The 22,242-nt window shown below is 42.7% G+C and overlaps 1 protein-coding gene across 6 annotated transcripts in view; it reads right to left on the bottom strand.

Moving 5' to 3' along the window:
- Positions 1–21,823, bottom strand: part of TPD52L1 (TPD52 like 1) — a 97,266-nt gene extending 75,443 nt beyond the window's left edge. For all 6 annotated transcript variants that reach the window (XM_073893869.1, XM_073893870.1, XM_025865162.2 and 3 more), the window contains exon 1: positions 21,594–21,823. In XM_073893869.1, the coding sequence (XP_073749970.1) occupies positions 21,594–21,612 (19 nt within the window). In that variant the 5' untranslated portion in view covers positions 21,613–21,823. The remainder of the gene's footprint in view (positions 1–21,593) is intronic.
- Positions 21,824–22,242: the final 419 nt, after the last annotated feature.

Genomic DNA, 22,242 nt, shown 5'->3' with positions numbered 1-22,242 from the left:
CCTTAGAGACTTAATGCTATCCCTAAGCTCCCCCCCAACTTGAAAGGATATAATCAGTCATTCCTCACAACCCCAGTGCGGCTCCTTCTGCCCACGGGTCCTGTCCCCATGCTTTGATAAAACCACCTTTCTGCACCAAAGATGCTTCAAGAATTCCTTCTTGGCTGCTGGCTCTGAAACTCAACATCTTTCCTGCATCAGTGTCCTTGAGGCAGCCTTGTCCATAAGAACTGCCCTGAAGGGGTGATCTAGACAAGAGTCACCAGGAGAGGGGCAGTCCAAAGTCAACTTTCCAAATGAAGCCCAAGTGCCCCCCAGAATCTTCCTCATGTCCCAGAGACTTCTTAGACCCTGGAATCAGTAGACTATCCAATACTGACTCCCTGTAGGTCTCCTGGAAAATCCTGGCCCTTGTCAACTTGGGAGAAGAAAGAGTCTGCCCTAGTTCATCATACCCCCAGAATCTATACATTGCATGGCACATAGAAGAGGTTCACCAAACGTTTGTCAGTAAATAAATATCATAAAATAGTATATGCTTCTAACTAGGTCTGCCCTCGGTGCTAGTATAAAATACCCAAATTCTTTTTTTATTTTTTTATTTTTTAAGATTTTTATTTATTTGAGAGAGAGAGAGAATGACGAGAAAGAGCACGAGAGGGAAGAGGGTCAGAGGGAGAAGCAGACTCCCCGCAGAGCAGGAAGCCCAACGCGGGACTCGATCCCGGGGCTCCAGGATCATGACCTGAGCCGAAGGCAGTTGCTCAACCCACTGAGCCACCCAGGAGCCCTAAAATACCCAAATTCTATAGTGACTCATAGTCTAATATTTATAAATCCCATGATGCTGATTAAGTCTTGGTTTGGTTTCTTCTCCCTCTTTTTTCTGTAGAAACTAGACAGCATGTACACAATAAGGTAAAATAGCTTGTTGGCCTCGACGCGATTGCTGAACTCCCCAGCTGCCTTAGTTCTTTTGTTGTACCCTGACTGAAATGTTTCCTGAGTCTCTTAGACAGGTGTGTTATTTAGTTCTCTTGATTATTCCTAAGTTTTCCTGAAGAGGTACTTGTATTCTGACCTCTTCGTTCTCCTGAATTTTGGTCTTGGTATCATTATGTCTGCTAATCATTTAGATCATATATTATTAAGTTTGCTAATTAATTACTACAAATTAATTACTACAGGGTATAAATTAAAAAATTATGACATCATATTCATTACTTGGTTCACTGCCAACAGATTCTTCACCTTCTTGGACTTTCTTTTTAAATATATATATATATCTTGGGGGCATCTGGGTGACTCAGTTGGTTAAGCATCTGCCTTCGGCTCAAGTCATGATCCCAGGGTCCTGGGATCAAGTCCTGCATTGGGCTCCCTGCTCAGCGGGGAGTCTGCTTCTCCCTCTCCCTCTGCTCCCCATCCTGCTCATGCTCTCTCTCTCTCAAATAAAATCTTTAAAAAAATTTTTAAAAGATAAATATATTTTATTTTTAAGTAATCTCTATACCCAAAGTGGGGCTTGAACTTATAACCCCAAGATCAGGAGCCTCCTCACACTCCATGGACTGAGCTAGCCAGGCACCCCTTACTTTTCTAAAAGAAAAAAGCCAACTGTAGACTCGAACACAACCTCTAAGATTACTCTAAGCCATCATTTTCCCCTTTTCTGGTTCTAGCCTTGTAATTTGCACAAGAGTAACACCAGCCTCCTTCACACTACCAGAAAGTACCATGAATACTCACAATTAGATGTACCTGAAAGCATTCAGCTAATATAAAGGGCTATGCTAATAGCAAGTCATTTGGCTGTGATTCTGTGGGCCCCTAGAACAGAAGCTGGTAGGATTCTGTTTCTTTATTTAAAAGAACTCTGAGCAAGTAAATACAAAACATTCTTGATACTGAATATATCATTAGAAGGACCAGGAAACAGTATCTTATATAGATGCTAAACAGTCTCATTTTGTGTTTTCAATTGTAAGTGGAATTATCCAGAATGTGGTAATTAACACTCTCCTTCATGTTCTCTAATCAAGAAACAACTGACTGGTTATAGCCATATATATATATATATATAGTTTATATATATAGTTTATATATATATGTAGTTTAGTTACTGAACATATATATATAGTTTAGTTACTGAAAAATTATGTACCATATTTAATTTGCAAATTCTAATGTGTCAGTAATTTCAGGACCTTCAAAGTTAAAGTAAAATTTTAATCAATTAAAAAATGTTATAAACCATGCTTGGCACTAACTGTATCCAATTAACTACAGCAGGTGGTAGGTAATTGTGGAAAAACACTTACTGCAGATTGCAAATAAATCTGTCTTTTGAAAATGACAAGACTGCCTTTCTTTTCCCCTTGCTTCCCTCCTTTCTCCCTTTTCTCCCTAAAGGAGTCAAATTGGCTTACAACATTATATATGATGAACTAACAATTACATACAAATAAAACAGGGGAGTTGCACAGTGGTTATTTTAAAACAGAGGTTAAATTGAGCTGTTTGATGATGCTCAAAGACTGAGTGTAACAGTCACCCACATGGTAGAGCACAAACTGAGGAACAGCAATACCCAGAGCTGTGGGTTCAGGGTGAGGAAAAAGGTGGGGTCAGGTTGGTATCAGAGTTTTGTCCAGTGGTGGATTCAAGTGTGCTCACACTCCAGGTAGAAGGTGACTTTCCTTATTGAAATGGTTTTTAAACATCCTCCCTTAACCAGACGGTCCATAAGATGCTGCTCCCCAGAGCAACACAGCCCTTTCCAAGTATTTCTTGGAATGCTTAGATAACAGTATCATGCATGAGAGCAGAAAAGACTCACTTTAAGTAAGAGCTTCCTTTTCAGCATTTTTGTCCATAAAAAGATCACGGGTATTCAGAGTGAGTAAATTGAAGGAATAGAAAAAAAAAAAAAAAAAGAAGAAGTTAGTACCCTAGAGTGAAAAGAAGGAATGGAAGATCACTCTGCTGTCTTGAGCTTTGTCCTATGAAAAGGAACTTGTGCCTTAAATATATACCAGGGACAATGAAATTATGAGCACTGTAAAAACAAAACAGTAGTATAATTCTCATTGTAAATAATGAAACAGAAAGAGAAAAAAGAAATACAAAGAGAAAGGACAGGAATAGAAATCAAAATGGGAAAAGGATGATCTGCTTGTAAAATACTTTGAATGATTTTTCAAGTTAAGTATTCAACTACTAATATGAAGGAAAACTAGCATCCTATAGTGTTAAACAAGCGCTTTGAGCTCTGCTGCGGGGGGGCGGGTGTTACTGTAATTCCGATTCACACTGAGGGAGTCCAGTCTCTGAGCAGCTGTCTGCAACCGGGAGGCAGAAGGGGACAGCCCCAGGCCTCTGGGGCTGTGCTGTCCTGCCTTAAACAGCACACAGTGAGGGTGGGCTTGGGTAGCTCTACAGTGCACCGCGATAAAGGAGAAGGAAGGAGAGCTGACACAGTGTTTTGCTCTGGAATTTCACCATCTCCTGGAGAGCTCAAATTGATCAGGAAAGTGACTGAGGAAGTTGCGTCCAACCTATAGGACAAAAACCACGAGGCGTGCCTGGAATTTAGTCAGACATGTCTGTGACGATGGAGTGGCCTGAAGAGTATGAAGGAATTCGGGGTTACATCAATGGTCTCTATGGTTGGGTGGAAAGTCACCTTTCTGTTTTGTAAGAGCCAAAAAAAAAAAAAAAATGCAAAATCCAATCAAGTGATGTGGGGGCTGCAGGTTTCCCTTGAGAAGACATGGAGTTATGGACACGGCAATTATAACTTCAGCAATTATTCACCAGGGTCACCAGTGGGAGTCCAGGCAATGCCCCAACACCAATCGCTGGCCTTTGTACAAACAACCTCAAGAGTACTCAGAAAGCCACCCCTCTCTGTTGGGAAGGAAGCTCAGTTAACCCTAGCGTCTTTGCACAGAGTATCAATCCCAGAGAATAATCTACAACCACCACTCCACTAACCCCTCATTTCACAGCCCCCCTTTCCCAATTTATTGTTTTCCTTAGCATTTACCAACTTCCAGTATATCTTTCATTAATTTGTGTTGTCTATTCTTTGCCTCCTCCCAGGAATGCGAACTTCCTGAGAGCAGAAATTTTCATTTTGTTTGCTCATGTTTTCCTGGAGCCTAGAACAATGCCTAGTACACAGATAGTTTAAGTGGTTACTGAATGAAGCAATGAACGGATTTAAAAAAAATGAATAAAACCAAAACCAAGAACTAGTGTTTTTGTAAAAGGCATCTGGATATTTGGTATTTTATATCATGTTTGAAAGAATGTGGTCTATTGAGAGACTACCTGTATTATAGTTACAATTTTAAATGTTTGATTAGGTAACTGATTTAATGTGACTTTTAAGTGGAAATTTGGCTAGGTTCGTAAGTAATACTGGAACATTTAAGAGAATTCTAGATTTACTGTATTTATACACTTGATTTTTAGATTTATAAGGTTTAAGTATTCAGGAAGGCTAGTCAATTAGAAAACTGAAGTACTTAAATATGAAATTGAGCATATCAACTAAATCTGTATACCAGTTACAAAGTTCCTTTAAAAGTCTTTATTAACATTTGCTAATTTTACCAACAGAATAAGATTTGCAAGTTGTACCTAGAAGTATGTTTTCTGAATCTGACTTTAATGAACAGAATGTTAACTTTTAAATTTTAAACTTAAATTTTAAATTTTTAAATTAAAAACAAACGTTCAAAAGAGTCTTTTCAACAGGACAGAGGGAAAAATCACCACAGTGTGCTGCCGAAGGTGAAAGGCTGCATATATGTACAAAGAGAATCACAGAAAACCCAAGTCCTTGTTTTGGGTGCCCTCACTTATAAGAAACTAGCCTCGGTCAATCCCCTAATCTCTTGGAGTGTTTTCATCCACAACATAAGATTGCATGAAAGTCCCTGGAATTCTAAATGATGACACTGTTCCTTAAGGACATAAGACAGATTCAAAAGGCTGCAGGGGCTGAGAAGAGGGGGGATTCCTTGCACGGGGAAAATCAGTTCACCAGTGGAGAGAGATGTGACAAGTCCAGATGAAGGGAAACAGCATTCGAGGCAGACAAAACCACATGAGCAAACGCTCTCGCATAGGAAAATGGAAAGTGGGGAGTCAGTGGAAAATGTTCAGTGGTGAGCCAGCCAACAAGTCTGGTCAAGAGAGCACTCCACCACCCCACCAATGTGTTGAAGAATCTGTCTCACAGGTCAAAAAGCTAATGTATTAGCAACCTTTACCACATCTGCCAGGATATAAGAAACAGTTTACTAACACCTTGATAGTATTTACATAGGACCTAAACAAACAATTAGTTATCAAAATTATTTTATCCATTTTATTGAGATTAGATTTTACAAGAAGGATGTTTTTACTCAGTAATTTCTTGGCACCTTATTTAAAAATGAGCTACATTACTTCATTAGCCTAAGATGAATGATGACTCAAATATTCATCTTACAGAATACATCTTCAGTTCTATGAAACTGAAAGAATACCCACATAACCTGATATTTCTGTAAAAATTCTCGACAAAGCTAAAAATACTCTCCACTGAAAGGTCAGTAAAATTTGGAGATGAATGGATTCATATTCATCAATATTTCAAACCCTAGCAGGCTATCAGCGAGGTCTTGGGGGAAGTGGCACATTCAGGGAAGGAAATAAGCGTTTTTCAAGTTTCATTCAGTAACTACTTGCAGCCTGCATAATGTTTTTAAGCAACACAAGAATACAGACATATTTTCCCCTAAATCTTTATAAATTAGCTAAGCAAAACAGGCCACATGTACATTATAAAAGAAAACGTCACCAAATTATTGTAGCTTCCATTTCTATAAAGGAGACTTTCGTCTGTCCAGTTAAAATAATTTGAACAGGTGTTGCTGACCCAAGATTTTCAAATGCATTGAAAATCAGCTGCTCAGGCAAACCACTCCCCATGGGACTGGGTTGAAGCTCTCCTCCTCATCCCTCTTCCACCTTGTTGGAACCCCCACACCAGGACAACCAGGAAAACATGGGCACCCAAGCACACGGTCCATCTGCACACCTCACACTGAGAGTCTCAGTATTTGCTCCATATTTGTTCAGTGGAGGTTAGAGAAACAGAATACCCATTTCTTTGTAAAATATACATCAGGTATCCAGTGACCTCTTTTCTTTTGAGCTGTCCCACAAAACTCTATTTCCACAGAAAATTTGAATGAGCAATGCAGAATTTACTAACTGAATTTACTAATTTACTAAATTTACTAATTTACTAACAAAATTTACTAATATCACAGGCAAACTACGAGGGGATTTATAACTTTTCCTGGGCCGACATCATTAGAAGCATCTCTCTTTTTTCTTTTTTTTTTTTAAAGATTTTATTTATTTATTTGACAGAGGGAGACACAGCGAGAGCAGGAACACAGGCAGGGGGAGTGGCAGAGGGAGAAGCAGGCTTCCCGCCGAGCAGGGAGCCTGATGCGGGGCTCGATCCCAGGACCCCAAGATCATGACCTGAGCCGAAGGCAGATGCTTAAAGACTGAGCCACCCAGGCGCCCCTAGAAGCATCTCTTTTTCTAAGTTTCTCCCCCTCAGCCCTCAAGCATCTCCTTCTCTCACATTCTTCCTTTTTTTGTCCCCCCAGAACTCAGTTTCTGTGTGCCCTTTCCACCCCACGTCCCCCTAGGTCCCCCTGACTCTCTCCAGATCCCCTTCAGTCCCCTTTTCTTAAGACGAGGAACTTAATTCTGTCCCAGCTTCTGTGTTTATGTTGATATAGCTCAACTCCTAAGTTTAATGATCATCTCCAGGATTTCAACATCAGGAATGACACTGAACGACAGTGGAGCCATACTGACAGCTCTGACAATCACCCCAGCGCTTCTTCAATTTGGGGAGCTTTTATGAGAAGTTATAACACAATTTTTAAAAAAATATTAATTTCTTACAAAAGTTGCAATGTTCACACACACACAACCCCATTTACACTCTGCCAGGGTCATTCATATATGACGTATTTACTCAACATCATTCATTCATCGTTTCCCCATAAGTATTTACATAGCACTATCCACGAATGAGTCATTTTCTAGACCACTGGTGACACGGCCATAAAGAACAGTTGAAGTCCCTGACCACAAGGAGCTTAATGCCCATTGGGGGAAAAAGAAAATAATTATACATAAAATAAAATGCCACAGTGCTACAAAGAAAAATCAGGCAGAGTAAAGGAGATAGTAATGGATCACGTTTTTAAGTGTAATATGTGTGTATGTCTATATATATATATATATACACATATATACTAAAAGTTTTCATTTGTGCCTTTTTTTTTTAACATTTAAAGTGGCAAGAGCAGAAATCTACAGTTGTCATTAGAAGCTTTTCAGAATACAGAGAAATCTCAAACAGGCTGCTAAGCAACAGACACCAGGATTTTCAGCCCTGCCATCCGGAACACACAGCTATTTTCATGGTTTTGCATTCCTTTAGCACGGCTGCGCAGTAATAATTAACCTCAAAGCTACGAGAGACCAGAAACAAGATCTGCTAACCGAACAGATTAGCTCTGCGGCATGTTCCCCAAAGATTTATTAAATTATTATGAGAGAAGCCATGGCAACATAAATAAAAAATTTAACCTGTTCATCCTCAGAATATGTCCAAACAATAAATGTGGCTTTGTAGGTCTGCTATGTACATCATTAATTTTCATCCAAGTAAATAAAGAAGGACTAAAAGAGCAACCATTTAAAATATTTATCCTTGCTTGTATAGATATTTTTAAATTTCTGGGTTTTGCAATATTAAAATATTCTAGATAAGTGTCTCCTAAAATATTTATCCTCTTTCAGTGCATTCTAGTGGGTACAATTTATGCTTCAGAAAACAACTCTGCACGTGGGCCAGATGTCCAAAATTCTATCAACTTATATATTTATTTCTACCTTCAACCTACTCATCTTTCCTTTGCTCCAGCAAGCTATTTTTAACTTTGTGGTAGGTGGTATACAAAAATCCAAAGAATTTTCCGATAGAAGAATGCATTAAAGGTAGTAGCTCAACACCTAACTGCTCTAACAAAAACAGGGCAGTAGGCTCACAGAGGAAGGACTTCGGTTCATTCACCTGTTTCCCTACCCCCTGGCCCAGCACAGAGGGTGTGTGACGCATATTCCAGGAGGAATTAATAAATGAACCTCACCTTGTCATAACAGTACCCAAGTGCAGTCACAAGCACCTCACACGCATTATCTCCGTTGTCCCAAAGCCCGCACGATGGCCGTCACTTTCCCACTTTGTAGATGAGCTAGTTAACTGAGATGTGAGTAAGGTGAAGATCACATAGTTAAGAAGGGACTGAAATGGGACATGAATCGAAATCTTTGTGACGACATCCATGCTTGCCACCACCAGGCTAGAGTCCCTTTATAGGACAAAATCTTTCTTTTCCTTTCATTGAGTTTATTCCTCTTGGCTTCCCCGCCCCCCCGCAGGACCACAGTCTCTCCTCAGCCTGAGGAAATAGTGAGTATATAGTCACTGACTAAATGCAAAGGACCAGCCTCTGGAGTAAAATTTTAGGAACTGCATTTGAAAATAAAAATACCTAGCCTGTCTGCAAACTTTCCATATGGAAAGGGTAGCAAACTTGCTTCAAGGAACAACAGCTTCATACATGGCTACTTATTTCATCAACCCACAAGAAGAGTCTTCCCTCCAGTACCGTAAAACGGTCTTATTAAAGTAACATCATCAAGGGAGTACCATCCCGTCATGTCTGTCATATTCTATTGGTTAGAAGCAAGTCACAGGTCCTGTTGGAAACCTAGGGGGAGGGATTATACAAGGGTGTGAGTCCCAGAAGTCGGAAACGTCTGGGGTCATCTGAGGGTCTGTCCACCACAAGTACCAGGAGGGGCTTTACGCATATGCAGGTGGATGGCCTCGTCCAGCGAGTTAACAACAGAACTGGAAACGAGGCGCGTGCATCCGAATCATCTGGATGGTACGCTAGAACACAGATGTGCCGTCCTCAAGTTTCTAATTTAGTAGGTCTAGGGTGGGAGCTTGCATTTCTAACAAGTTCCCTGGTAAAGCTGATGGTGCTGGTCCAGGGATCACACTTCAAGAACCTGTAGACTAGCCTGTCCAGGCCACTTCCACTGCCACCTCCCAAAGCAGCCAGCTCTCAGTCCTTTAGGATTAGGAATGTACATCCTGGCAGCACGTTCTGCCCATGGAAGGCGTGTGCATGCAAGCCTGGTGACACACAGAGGGCTTTTTGGGCAGACAATTCTGGAGTCCCAGATACCTAAAGCATGGTCTAGAAGATGAGGAACACGATCTAGGTGGGCCTATAGACATTCTCAACAAGGCTCAGACAGACAAAGTTAAAAAGACACCCTCTAAAATTAATGACTCAGGACAGGGGGTCAAGAATTGTGAAGGGTCAGACTTTATCCTACTTGCAGGCTAGCAAATTAGCCTGTCAGCTTCACATATCTTGGCAGAAGACACAAGACTCCTGGATCACAGAAAAAAAGACAATTACAGCAACAGCAATAGCCATAGTAACATCATCGCATCAGCTCCTTGAGCCCTAATTCCAAAAGGGTGACATGATGAGGGTCAGGTGTTGTCTGTTTACACAGTGGGGTATGTTTCAGGAAAGTAACACTGAGATTAGGAAGCCCTGATTTCATAAGGTGGCTGCTAGCAAATCTACCTGACACCTGGTCCAGAGGGAGACTTGATCTTTATTATCCTGGACAGTAAATCAATCTACCCCTAAGGGAGACAGTCTCTCCTTTCCAAGGCCACCTGCTATGCAAAACATCCCTAAAAAGACAGTGCAAAGAAAAGTAGCTGTTAATGCCTTCGCTCAGAGGACCAGTTGTGCAGAAACTTGAGAAACCTATGGAGATTTGTCTCCTGACAACAGGGGTCCAGTTGCCAGGCCTCAGGGTAACCCTGACTGGCAAGATGATGAGGACACAAGCCAGCAAGGTAGCTGAGGAAGAGTTTTTGAGGCAGAGGCATCAGTAAATTAAAAGGTGCTGAAGACCAAGCAAAGGGAATTAACCAGCAGGGTGTTGGGACACAGGGTCAGGGAAGTTACAGGGGAGGAAGGGGAATATAGATCACAAAGCATCCTTCCTTTCGGCCAGTGTAAGGACTCTGCCCTTTATTCTGAGCGAAATGAGGAGTTACTGCAGGGTTTTGAAGGGAGGCGTGGCATGGGACCAAATGTTTTGAGAGGATCGCTCTGGTTACCATGTTGGGAATGGACTGAAGATAGGCCAGGGCCAAAACAGGGAGACCAGCTAGAAAACTCATGCAGAAACCAGGTGAGAGATGGTGGTGGCCTGGGCCAAGGCCCTATCGACAGAAGGGTGGGAAGTTGTTGGACTGGAGGTATATTTTGGAAATGAGACTGGAGATGGGGTATGGTAGGGAAAACCCGCCCAAGACAAAAATCTCTCAGGCTTTGGGCTTTTGCATTTGAAATGGAGTTGCCATTAACTGACAAGGGGATAACTTTGGGAGAACTAGCGATACTTCGGGAGGAAGGAGATCAGAAGTTCAATGTTAGTCATGTTAAGTCGAGATACTTATATTAGACATTCACGCGGACATATCAAGTAGGTAGTCTGAAGTTGAGGGGAATCTGAAATTCGGGAGCTGTTAGTGTCTGGATGGAATTTTAGAAGCACGAGCCTGAGTAGCTCACAAGAGAAGGAGTGCAGATAGAAAGCAAAGGAGCTTGAGACAGGGCTTGTGAAGAAGGAGGGGGAAAAAGAAGTCGATGCCCTGGAGACCAAGAGAACACAGCACTTCAAGAAGTAGTGAGCATCTATGTACGTCATGCTGGTAGGTCAACCAAGATGAGGACTGAGAACTGATCACTGGAATTTTTTTTTTTAAGAGAGAGAGAGCTAATTGGGGCACCTGGTGGCTCAGTCTGTTGAGCGACTCTTGGTTTCAGCTCAGGTCGTGACCTCAGGGTTGTGGGATCAGGTCCTGCTTCTGGCGCCAGGATCTTTCCCCTCCATCTCCCTCCCTCTGGTTCTTCCCTGGCTCACACTGGCACACGCATGTGTGCGTGCTTCGCTCTCTTTCTCTCTCTCAAATAAATAAATCTTTTTTTTTAAGATTTTATTTATTTATTTGAGAGAGAGAATGAGAGAGAGAGAGCACGAGAGGGAAGAGGGTCAGAGGGAGAAGCAGACTCCCTGCCGAGCAGGGAGCCCGATGTGGGACTCGAGCCCGGGACTCCAGGATCATGACCTGAGCCGAAGGCAGTCGCTTAACCAACTGAGCCACCCAGGCGCCCTCAAATAAATAAATCTTTTAAAAAAAAAAGGTAAATCGTAAATTAAAAAAAGAGGGAGAGCAAAATTTCTCTTTTCTCACATCAACTGGAACCCAAATTCAAAGCTATTTTGGGACCATTATGCCTCTGCCAAATATAACAGGTCCCATTACATTAATCTAAAATATTTATTTTCCCACAGCCTTGGAAAAGGGCTAAGTAGAACAGATAAAACTCTGAGAAGGACAGAGGCCAGCTCCGCAGAGTCGGGCACAGGGCATCATTGGAGAGTAGAGGGCACTGAGCCCCTCAGGAATCAAACAGAACACTGGCACCAAGTTCTTTCTTTTCCAGAGCTCAGATCTCCACAGGAAGGTAGTTGTTGTACCTGGATATGTTGTAAATTCCTGGCTCTTTGCAAACAAGCATATTTAACTGTAAGTTCACAAAATGTGGGATGAAGCCAAATAGAAATGGGTTTTTACCCTTGTTAAAAAGGAGATGACAGGCCCAAATGAAGTTGCTTTTGCTTAGTCCCACCTCAGCAAATCAAGACTTAATACCTAACCTAACTGCAGTCTCAGCTTCTTCCAAAAAGTAACCTTTAACCAGTGAGGCTGGAGTCAGAGGTCAGCACTAGTTGGGTAATCCATCTGATGGACCTCTTCCGACCCCCACAGATGGGGAAGGTGACCTTGCCTGAAACAATCCACTCTTTGCTAGAAATTTCCTTTTTCTTTCCCATCCCCTTCTGTCTATAAGAGCCTGCCATTCTATACCGCTCCTCAGAGCCCCTCTCTGCTTCCTAGCTGGGATACTCCCCAATTCATGTATTGTTGAAAACAGCCAATCAGATCTTCAAATTTACTCAGCTGAATTTTGTTTTTATAATAGCCTCCATTAGCAAAGGTCATCAAAAGTTGTATCTGTATCTAATTGTAAGATATGGGATAATGATGTGGAGAACAAAGGCAAAAAGAAAAAAAATTAATTTTTCTTACAACTTACAGCCCATTGAGAAGTACTTGAGACAGGCACAGTGACCTTCCTCCCCAAACTCAAGTGTCTCGATGTTAATACCTTGCTGGAGGCAAAAGACAACCTTAGCTTGACATTAGCCAGAGGTCCAAGATCCTGGAAGTCTTCTTTAGCATACAAAAATCCCTTTGGAAACTTCCTTTATCTCCATTCCCTCCCTCCACAAGATATAAGTTAGCAAGCACCTTCCAAGCATATGGTCCACTGATATACATCTGAAGGGTCTCACGAGCACAAGTTTACTATACAGTAGTAAATGACCCCTCAAGGTTCTGGAAACCTTGCTTCCAAATTCCTTAGAGACTTACACTAGCCCTAAGCCCCCCCCCAACTTGAAAGTATATAATCAATCCCTCCTCACAACCCCAGTGTGGCTCCTTCTGCCCACGGGTCCTGTCCCCATGCTTTGATAAAAACCACCTTTTTTTTGCAATGAAGATGTCCCAAGAATTCTTTCTTAACCATCAGCTCCCTGACCCCAACATTTCACATCAATAGCAGGATATAAAAGGGTAGTGCTAGATACCACTGATCGACTATTTGCTCCGAACTCGTTAATGAAGGAAGGAGCAACCCCCATAACCTAACTGTTGAGGAGAACAAAGGCAAGAGAAATGTAGCGAAAATTAAATTTCCTTACAACTTGCAGCCCCCTGATAAACACGGGAGACGGGCTGAGTGTGACATTCCTCACGGAAGGCAGGGCTGCCTGAATGTTGATGTTTCACTGGGGACTAAAAGCAACCTTATCTTGACAGTAGCCAGACCTCCCGGATCCTAGAACTCTTCTTCAATGTGGAGAAATCCCTTTAGAGACGCTGGTGATCTCCACCCGCCCCCCAAACTTTAAATTATGTATCAGTCACTCCTCACAATCCCAGTGCAGCTCTTTCTGCTGACGTCCTGTCCCTGTACTAGAATAAAAGCACCATAAAACGCCTCAAGAATTCTTTCTTGACAGTTGTGCTCAAGGACCCTGCATCAAGAACCAAAAAGAATTTAAGTGAGGGAGGGAAGGGGCAATACTGTGAACTCCAATACTTTTCAAATGCGTATCTGAACCTCTTTCCAGATATGTTTTGCATCTGTTTACTGTTACCCAATCCATCTTGCTTTTTTTTTTTTCTATACAATACTTGCTTTTTAAATGTATTAGGTTGTTTATGAGTAAATACAAGGCGTTCCTCTCTGGCAGTGCCAATGCAATGTCTGGCCAGAGGAGCCAAGCTCTTCTCTAAAGTACAAAAGGATCTGTCAAGTGCCCGTGTGCAGCCCTGCCAGGAAGTAACCACCTTCCTTCTGGCTGGTGGATACTCCCCTCACATCTTCTGCATGCAGATTTCTCAAAATAGCAAGATCACATTTCAAAAAAATTTCTGAATGTGTGTTCTTATTTCCACACATTCTCAAAACTGTCGCGGTGCAACAAATGCAAGTCCTAATTCTCCCAACATGCTTCCTTCTTTCAGGGACAGCGTCCTGGAGAGCAGGCTCTGGGCCTGAAAGCGGAGCGAGCATCCCATAAATGACTGGAACCCCACCTGGCACACAGTAGGCCCACAATAAAGAGGTATTTTCCTTGCCGGTAATGCACTTCTTGCACAGGGGAAAATGCGAGAAAGCGATGAGTAAGAGCCTCCCAGTCTTCTGAAACAAAGTTTGCAGGAACCATGGATATGTCGAAACTCCCAGGTGGGGCTCTGGGGTATCAAAAATGGAATAACAGGGGCCAAAGACTGCACTTTCCTCTTGGCCTGCCCTAACTCTTTTAAGTAAGGGAACCCCCATCCTTCCATGATGCTTTCATGTACAAATGAATCCACCTTGGAAGCCAAAATTTTGGAAAATACAGACAATTTTCTTTGTAGCTCTCATTGCTACTTTCAGCTCATTCATGTGTGGCGGGGAGGGTGAGGGATCAGAGAAAAAACAAATATCTGACAGCTCGAGACTCGGAAATCAAGAGATTTGAAGAGATCCCCTCACCCAAGCTTTTTCTTTTGAATGAATCCGCTCCGCTTCTAGGATCCTTCACAAGGCGCCTGCTAGTGATCAACAAAAGAAATGTCTAATTATAAGAAAAATGCAGTTTGCAATTTTCAAGGGGTTGGAGGATTCTGTATTTTAGATACACATCAGGAAAATGTAATTTGTAAGGTACAAATAACCATAGGTAAGTTTGGAGATGAGGCGTAACGTACACATACATTTCCAGTGCATGATACATTATCTGGCTAAGCACAAAGAGCAAAGTGCCAGATTTTTGTCTTTTGAGAAGGAAGCAATATGTTGGTGACAAAAGGGTCTTCTTGAAAATCTGTGGTTGTATTTTGGGAATTTCGTCTCCTCTGCATCAAAATGCAACACTTATAAAAGACTCACGCTGTGAGAAACTATTTAAAATTTTATCTTTCCTTGGGGACCCAAAGCTTTCTTTTAGCCAACTCAAATTCATTTAAAATGTTGTGCTGCCTTCCCTGGTGCATTTAGGATGATTCTTAATTTAATAGAGATATTTTAAATAAATCGCACTGCATTTCTTAAATATCCAATGGAAGGTAAAATGACAGGCTTGAAAATTCAGTTTGGGATCATCCTTTTTGTGTTCTTCACTGCATCCTACCTCAGTAAACTGAAGAGGTGGCTTCACGGTGTTGGGGACAATTCAGACCCGCAGTAATAGCGAACACGTGCATTATATGGAGAGCAAACCAGGAGGATGGCTGAGGCTGATGTCCTCTTTTTTTGCCACTTTAGACCACAAACATTTAACATGGAAATTGCTACAGTAGCTTAAGGACAAATCCACTGACTATTCATTTTTTCCACTAGGTACCTTGTTAAAGTAGGTATTGTGCTAATATGCTTGGGAGACAGCTAAATAAATAAAACATATTCACATTAACAAGTAATTATAATACTCAGGAGACTAAAGATCTTTCCTTTTTGGGTACTCCTTGAGATCAGTCCTTTCAGCCAGCATCCTACTTTCCGGAAACAAGCGTGCAGATCCTCATGTCTCTTATTTATTCTACAGTCCTGAGATTACGAATATGAACGAACACCAAGCGGAGTAACATATTTGAACCATTCCACATTTGAACTGGCTTATCTTTGCAGTTGGTAATAAAATTCTAAACTGGTTCTAAGAATCACACGGCTTGTTGTGACTTACTGAATTCATCTTGAAAACAGAACTAAAATAGCACGTTGTTGATATAAGAGCACACTACCACCCCACCCTACCTCACCCCACCCCCGCCCCCAGCTTGCCATATTATGGGGCTTATTCTTGCAGACCTCAAGAATTCTGGTCATATTCTTTCAGACCTAGACCTTGCCCATATGTGGGATGGACAGTGGAATGTTTGCCGAAGCACTTATTTATTATTTACTGCCCTTTTAAAACCCCCTTGACCATATGAATATAAAGCAAAATCTATGATTTGTAACTCTGCACACTGACTGCTTATGCATACCAATTTAAGGAGATGGTACAGAACAGTAATTAAAATCCCAATGTACGAAGTCAAACTTTCGGATTACAAATCCGGGCTCTAACACATCCAAGCTGTATGAATTGGAGAAAGTTGGGTAACTACTGTCTTTCAGTGTCCTTATTTGTAAAATGAAAATAACATTACCTTCCTCAGGATTTCATTTTAGTAATTAAATAACACAATTTTGCAGTGTATAACATGGCATCGGGCATTAAGAAAAACCACTAAAATATCATTGTTATTGTCACCCTCAATGTGAATTAGTTCTAATCAGCACTCTAGTATTCAAAAACTCCCATTGGGATGGAAATATGTAATCTCCTCAATTCTGTGTGCATTACCCATGGGGATGGCCCTTCCTAGCTATCCTCCCTGGAAAGATGACTCATGTCAAATGCATCTTCGTCTTCTGCTGGCATACGCTGTCCTGCACATGACTGTGGGGCTAGTGTAGGGGTGAAGTGGTGAGGCTCAGACTCTGGACTCAAGCAGACCTGCAGTTAAATTCTTCCTCCCCCACTTAATTTTTCTGATCTTTAGTTTCCGTGTCTACAAAATGAGTTAAAAATAATGGTATCTGGGCGCCTGGGTGGCTCAGTCGGTTAAGCATTTGCCTTCGGCTCAGGTCACGATCCCAGGGTCCTGGGATCAAGCCCCACATTGGGCTCCCTGCTCAGGGGGGAGTCTGCTTCTCCCTCTCCCTCTGCCCCTCCTCCCTGTATGTGCAGGCATGCAAGTGTGCTCTCTTTCTCTCTCTCTCTCCCTCACTCTCTCGCTCACTCTCTCTCAAATTAATAAAACCTTTAAAAAAAAAGTAATGGTATCTATCCCATAGTTGTTACTATAAGAATTCAGTAAGATAATGCATGCAAAGTTCTTGGTCTATGCCACTAAAAGTAAGAACCAGTATTTATATAGTATTTATCATGTGCTGGGAACTGTTTTAAAGCATTTTGCATGTATTAACTCCTTAAATCCTCAATACAATCCTACGATATAGGTACTATTATTATTCTCACTTTATGTATGGGAACATCAAGGCCCAGAGGGATCAAGTAACTTGTCCAGGGTCATATTAATGGTAAGTGAGAATGACAGACTTAAAATTCAGGCAGTTTGCTTGGATTCTGGAATCTTAACCATATCCCCTGTCGCTTCTCAGTAGTAAGTTCTTATCGGGTATTTGCTATTACTACAGTAATCAATAAATACTTGTTGAAATATTTAGCAAATCAATGTTTGCCGAAGCACTTATTTATTATTTACTGCATCTCACTAAGTACCAAATCTTGTCACAGGCCACAAAAATGGACTCTCTTGCTTACAGGTTTTTTTGAAGCAACTTCTCAGATTCTGCCTACCCAAAGTATTAAGGAAACAAGAAGTATATTAGGGCAGACAATTTGAAATAGGTTCCAGTATACTATAATATCTATCATTTATATGATTAGATTTTATAAGAATTTTAATTAAAATAACAGTATAAGATTTGCGCAAACGACTAACTTTAATTATGGATACAATACTACCTATTTTAAAACTTTTGGGGGGAAATAAAACTACAGGAGGTAGCTTTGAAGGCAGTAAGAACACTCTTAAAAAAATTTTAAAAGCCATAAATTAAAATATTTAACACCTACCTCCCATAGTTTAAGGTTTATGATTATAGTCCCTGAAATATATAAAACAAATCATTTCCTTGAGTAATCGGATCCCTACAACATAAGAGACTTAACCTGTTGCTATTTGGCATGGAGAAGAGGGATTATTTTATTGTTTTCTTTGTAAACAAAGTATTACAAAGCAAAACTGTCTTCCATGCAATATTAAGAAAAAGGATATAACTGTATTCAGGTTTCTACGGCTTTATTCCTTGCCTCATTTTCTGTTCTGATCCTTGTTTATTTTCATTCACCTGTTTCTAATTTACATTATCTTGCTGTGTTTTTTAAACATGTATAAATTGCTGTAAGTTCTTCCTGGAAAAACATGGGTGTAAATGAATGTCCTGTGAACAAAGTATAATTATAATGGAAGTTACCCATGACATTTTCATTTTAATGGATTTGGAAACAGGTAAGATTAATCTGACATTTATAACTTCACGTCATTTACAGATCTCTGAGAATCCTCCTGAGTAGATTGTCTGAATTTAAAAAATAGTTACTGCAGTAGGCCGAATAATGACCCCCAAAGGTAGCAGGTCCAATCCCTGGGACCGTAAATGTTACTTTATATGGGAAAGGGGTCTTTGCAGATGTGATTATTTAAGGATCTTGGGATATGGAGATTATCCTGGATTATTCAGATGAGCTCTAAATGAAACCACAAGCATTCTTATAAAAGACAGAGAGAGATCTGATAGAGAAGGCAATGGGACCCCCAAGCAGAGCCTGCAGGGACGTGGCCGAGGAATGCCGGCAGCCACAAGAAGCTGGGAGAGGCAAGGAATCAGTTAATTCTCAGAGCCTCCAAAGGAGCAAAGCCCTGCTCAATTGTGGTCTGGTGACAGTGCTTTTGGGCTTGCAGCCTTCAGAACTGTGAGGATACATTTCTGTTGTTTTAAGCCACCAAATTTGTAGTAATTTGCTACAGCAGTCATAGGAAACTAATACAATTATTTTTTAAGTTATTTTTAGAGGGGGGAGGGACAGAGGGAGAGGGAGAGAGTCTTAAGCAGGCTCTGCACCGAGAACAGAGCCCTCCTCTGGCTTGATCTCACAACCCTGAGATCACGACCAGAGCCAAAATCAAGAGTCGGAGGCTAAAGCGACGGAGTCATGCAGGTGCCCTGAAACTAATACAATTATCGATCTAAATGTATACAAGTGTTAAGTGGAGAGAAAATTTCCCTTTTAACATTAAAGACACTAGGAAAGACAAAAACAAAATTATTTCCTAGAGTAATGTGGTTTAAACCACCTAGAAAGTTGGTTTAAAAAGATCAGGAATTTTTATTTCAAAGGATTGCCATATGTTTCATGAAAATGCTACATTCCTAACGAAAGTCTCTCTCTAATATATCAATTTTATTAACGCAAAATTCTCTAGTACCAGGAAAGCAAATGGGCATGTTGGCCTCCTATAGACTTGTCATTCCACACTGTTCTCCAGCTCCTTCTCATCGAATCATTCTGTGCATAATCCCACCTCTATATTTTCTGTTCTGTCGGCTTCCCAGAATGTCTTCTTATTTTGCTGGAAGTAATTATTTTATAAAGTCAAGGTATATATTTGCAGAATTTCACTTATGGAAAAGTTTAAAAGACCCTGCTGCTGCATTTACTGAGCTATGCATACAAACTATGTTTAAGCACCTACAGGTCTCCTGGAAAGTACAAGGGAACATCCCAGCGGCATTGCCTACTTCATCTCACTCAATTTTGCTTGTTTCTAGATCAAGAGGCAACAAGATAAGCCATCCCCACTCGAGATAATTCTAAAATAAATCGTGCCGATGATAGAAACTTGCACTTAAGAAACCAGAGGAGTCTCTTAGAATCTAAGAGGCAATTCATTTGGCTAGAAACATGTGTCAAGGGGTAAGAAGATTTTCCTATTCATCTAAAACTATAAACATTTTAGGAAAAGTCTTTTTAGAGAACTTAATAGATCTGCTGCTTAAATCACCAAAAAAAAAAGTCTGAAAATGAAGAACTCCAAGAACTGGGAAAATGAGGATTTAAGAGGCATATATCATCCTTCTGGTTGTGGAAGTATAACGTTAGAGTCATCCTTGATACCATCATCCTACATACACATTCCAAAGTTAGCTGATTTTTCTTCCTAAGTAGTTCTTAAACCTGTTCATTTCTCTCCTCCCAGCTGACCGTCACCCTAGTCCAAATATTCCGAAGACAACTTCACCTGCCCTTTAAGGTGGGCTCCCCGCCCACTCAGATTCTACCCACTCATGAGGGGGAGGGAGGAGTGGCAAAGGGAGTAGGGGGACATAAATGGGGACTTCAGTTTTCTTCCTCCTCTAAAAGTGCCAGGCCTTGAGTGGGACCAGCACTCACTGCATGCGCTCTGTTACTCACTGCCTACTTGATGTGACAAGGAATTCACATGCTCTGCCCGTTTCCTCTCTGGAGAATGGGAATACTTCATGGGACTGTTGCGGGGAAGTGAGTCAACACAAGCACAAACAGAAACACAGTAAACAATCTTCACTATTTTGATTATCACCTACTAGGCCAAACTTTCAGGCTCTCACTGGAGCTATGTGGCCCTCTTTTAGATCATTAACACGGCTGCGATTTTACACTTCATTTTCCAGTAACTATCAAATTAATGTCTGTTACTTCCTCTACTATAAATGTCATGAAGCCAAAATCAAGTCTGTGTTTGCTCCCCCTAGCACAGTACTTGGCAAAAGGAAAGCACTGGAATATTTTTGTTAAGTAAATCTCGCAAGTAAAGCAAACCAGTGACACCGATGCTTCCGACCTATAGTTTAGCTGTCTTCAGAATTCAGATGAGTCTTATTCTCCAATGTCAATGAATAACCAATTACTTGGGAAGCTTTCAAATATACCCATGCCCAGGCCCCCGAGATTCCACTTTGATTGATCTGGGATGGGTCAGTATTTAACACTACAAATAATTCTAATCTGCAAGGCAGGTTGGAAAGCTCCAGTGTTGTTCCCACCTGCTTCAGGTCAGGAGAGAAGACCTTCAACCCAACCCCTGCCTTTGAATCTGATCAGCAACCCCCACCCTTGGTTGAATTCTCCTTTCTTAATTAGATAATGGGGAATAAAAAATACTGGCAGCAGCAGCTTTATGGGCAGGATCTTGGCTGATGGAACACAGCAGGATGGTTCGTACTGTTCAGACAACTGTAATCCTGGCAGCAAACCTGTTGGGTGGCTTCAGCCCAGGCCCAAGCACCCACCAAATCGCTCTCATTCAGGAAAGGGTCTTGAACCTCTTCTTACCTTTATTTTTTTAATTTTTTTTAATGGGCACAGTTCCATACGGACTCCCTACCCCTGGTCTGAGTGTGACCCCAAGACACGAGGCTGCCCTTGGTGACGCCGCCGCCACGGGTTCCTACAGCGGGCGACCCCGGTAGCGGGGAGCGAGGCGGCCAGACCGCGGCCGGGGACCCTGCGCGCCCCGCCCGGGGGAGGCAGAGGTCTCTCCCAGCCCTGGGAAAGCGGGACACACGCGTCTATCGCTGGAGATCCCCGGGCGGGTAACGCTCTCCTGCCTCGGAAGGCAAGTCCTGGCTCGCCGGGGGCCCCGGGTCTCCGCGGAGCCACCGCTCCCGCGCGCGCCGCCCAGCCCGAACTTGGCACCGGACGCCAGCCCACCGCTCAAGCCTTGAGGAGCCGTGCTCCCTCCCTGTTCCCCCAAGGGCAACGGGAACGCCTCGCGGATTCCGGACCCAGCACAACAGGTCCTTCGGGCACCCGCGAGGATGGGAAAACGCGGGGGGCTGGGAAAAGAAGTCGAGCACTCTGTGGGCGCATTTCCAGCCGAGGGACCTCCCCACTTAGCATCTTCACTGGCCCCAGCCACACAGCAAATCCTGAGTTTGGGGAGCAGGGATTATCCCGCAGGCTCGGGTAGGAGCGGAGTTGCGGCCGTGTGCAGATGGCACCCATCCGCTCCGTCCGAGAGCAAAGTTACGCGGTGCCGGGAAAGCGCCTCTCTGCGCGCCAGGACGCGACCCTCAGGGCGACGGGCGACCACTCACCTTGCGCCTGCGCCTCCATGGTGGCCGACTTCGGACTCCGCGCGGCGGGGCTCCCAGGCGCTTCCAGAGAAGCAGGCGGCGGTGCCCGAGCTCGGGACGCAGCTGGCCCCGCCGCCCGCGTCCGCCCTCCCACTGCGCACTTGTCGCGAGCGCTGCGTGGAAGAGGTGGGGGACCGGGGGCCGCCTGCACTGCCGCTGTGGTTAGCTCCGCGGCGTCCAGGGCACCTGGCCCGCACCACGCGGGGAAGGAGCCCGCCGCTGGGCGCCACCTGCCGGCCGCTCTGCGCATGGCGCCGGGGGCGCCCACTCCGGGCTCCGGGCGCCCGCTCAAGCCCTACAAGCGCCTGACCCAGCCGAATTGGGCCCTCCAGCGCGGTGGCCAGGGCAAATCCCGAGGGAGAGAGGAGGGAGGGTGGATTTACAATACTGAACCCTAGCTCCCGGTGGAAATACGGAGTTTGGATCCTGTGATCCCCTGCACTCAACATTTTTGTCAAATGATCAATGTATAACCTTGTTTTATGTGGGTTTCTGTTTAAAGATACCTTATTTATGTATTGTTGACTCATGAACTTTGAGCTCAGGGCCATCATCATTAGAACTGACACCTGAGTGAAACCTAGTAAGCTTATCTAACTGAACAACATTT

This window comes from Callorhinus ursinus, unplaced genomic scaffold, assembly GCF_003265705.2.
Source record: "Callorhinus ursinus isolate GAN/ISIS: 27379988/994484 unplaced genomic scaffold, GSC_fseal_2.0 scaffold6, whole genome shotgun sequence".
NCBI classification, from domain to species: domain Eukaryota; kingdom Metazoa; phylum Chordata; class Mammalia; order Carnivora; family Otariidae; genus Callorhinus; species Callorhinus ursinus.
The sequence above is the reverse complement of the archived record's forward strand: the minus strand, read 5'-3'. Positions and strand labels throughout refer to the sequence as shown.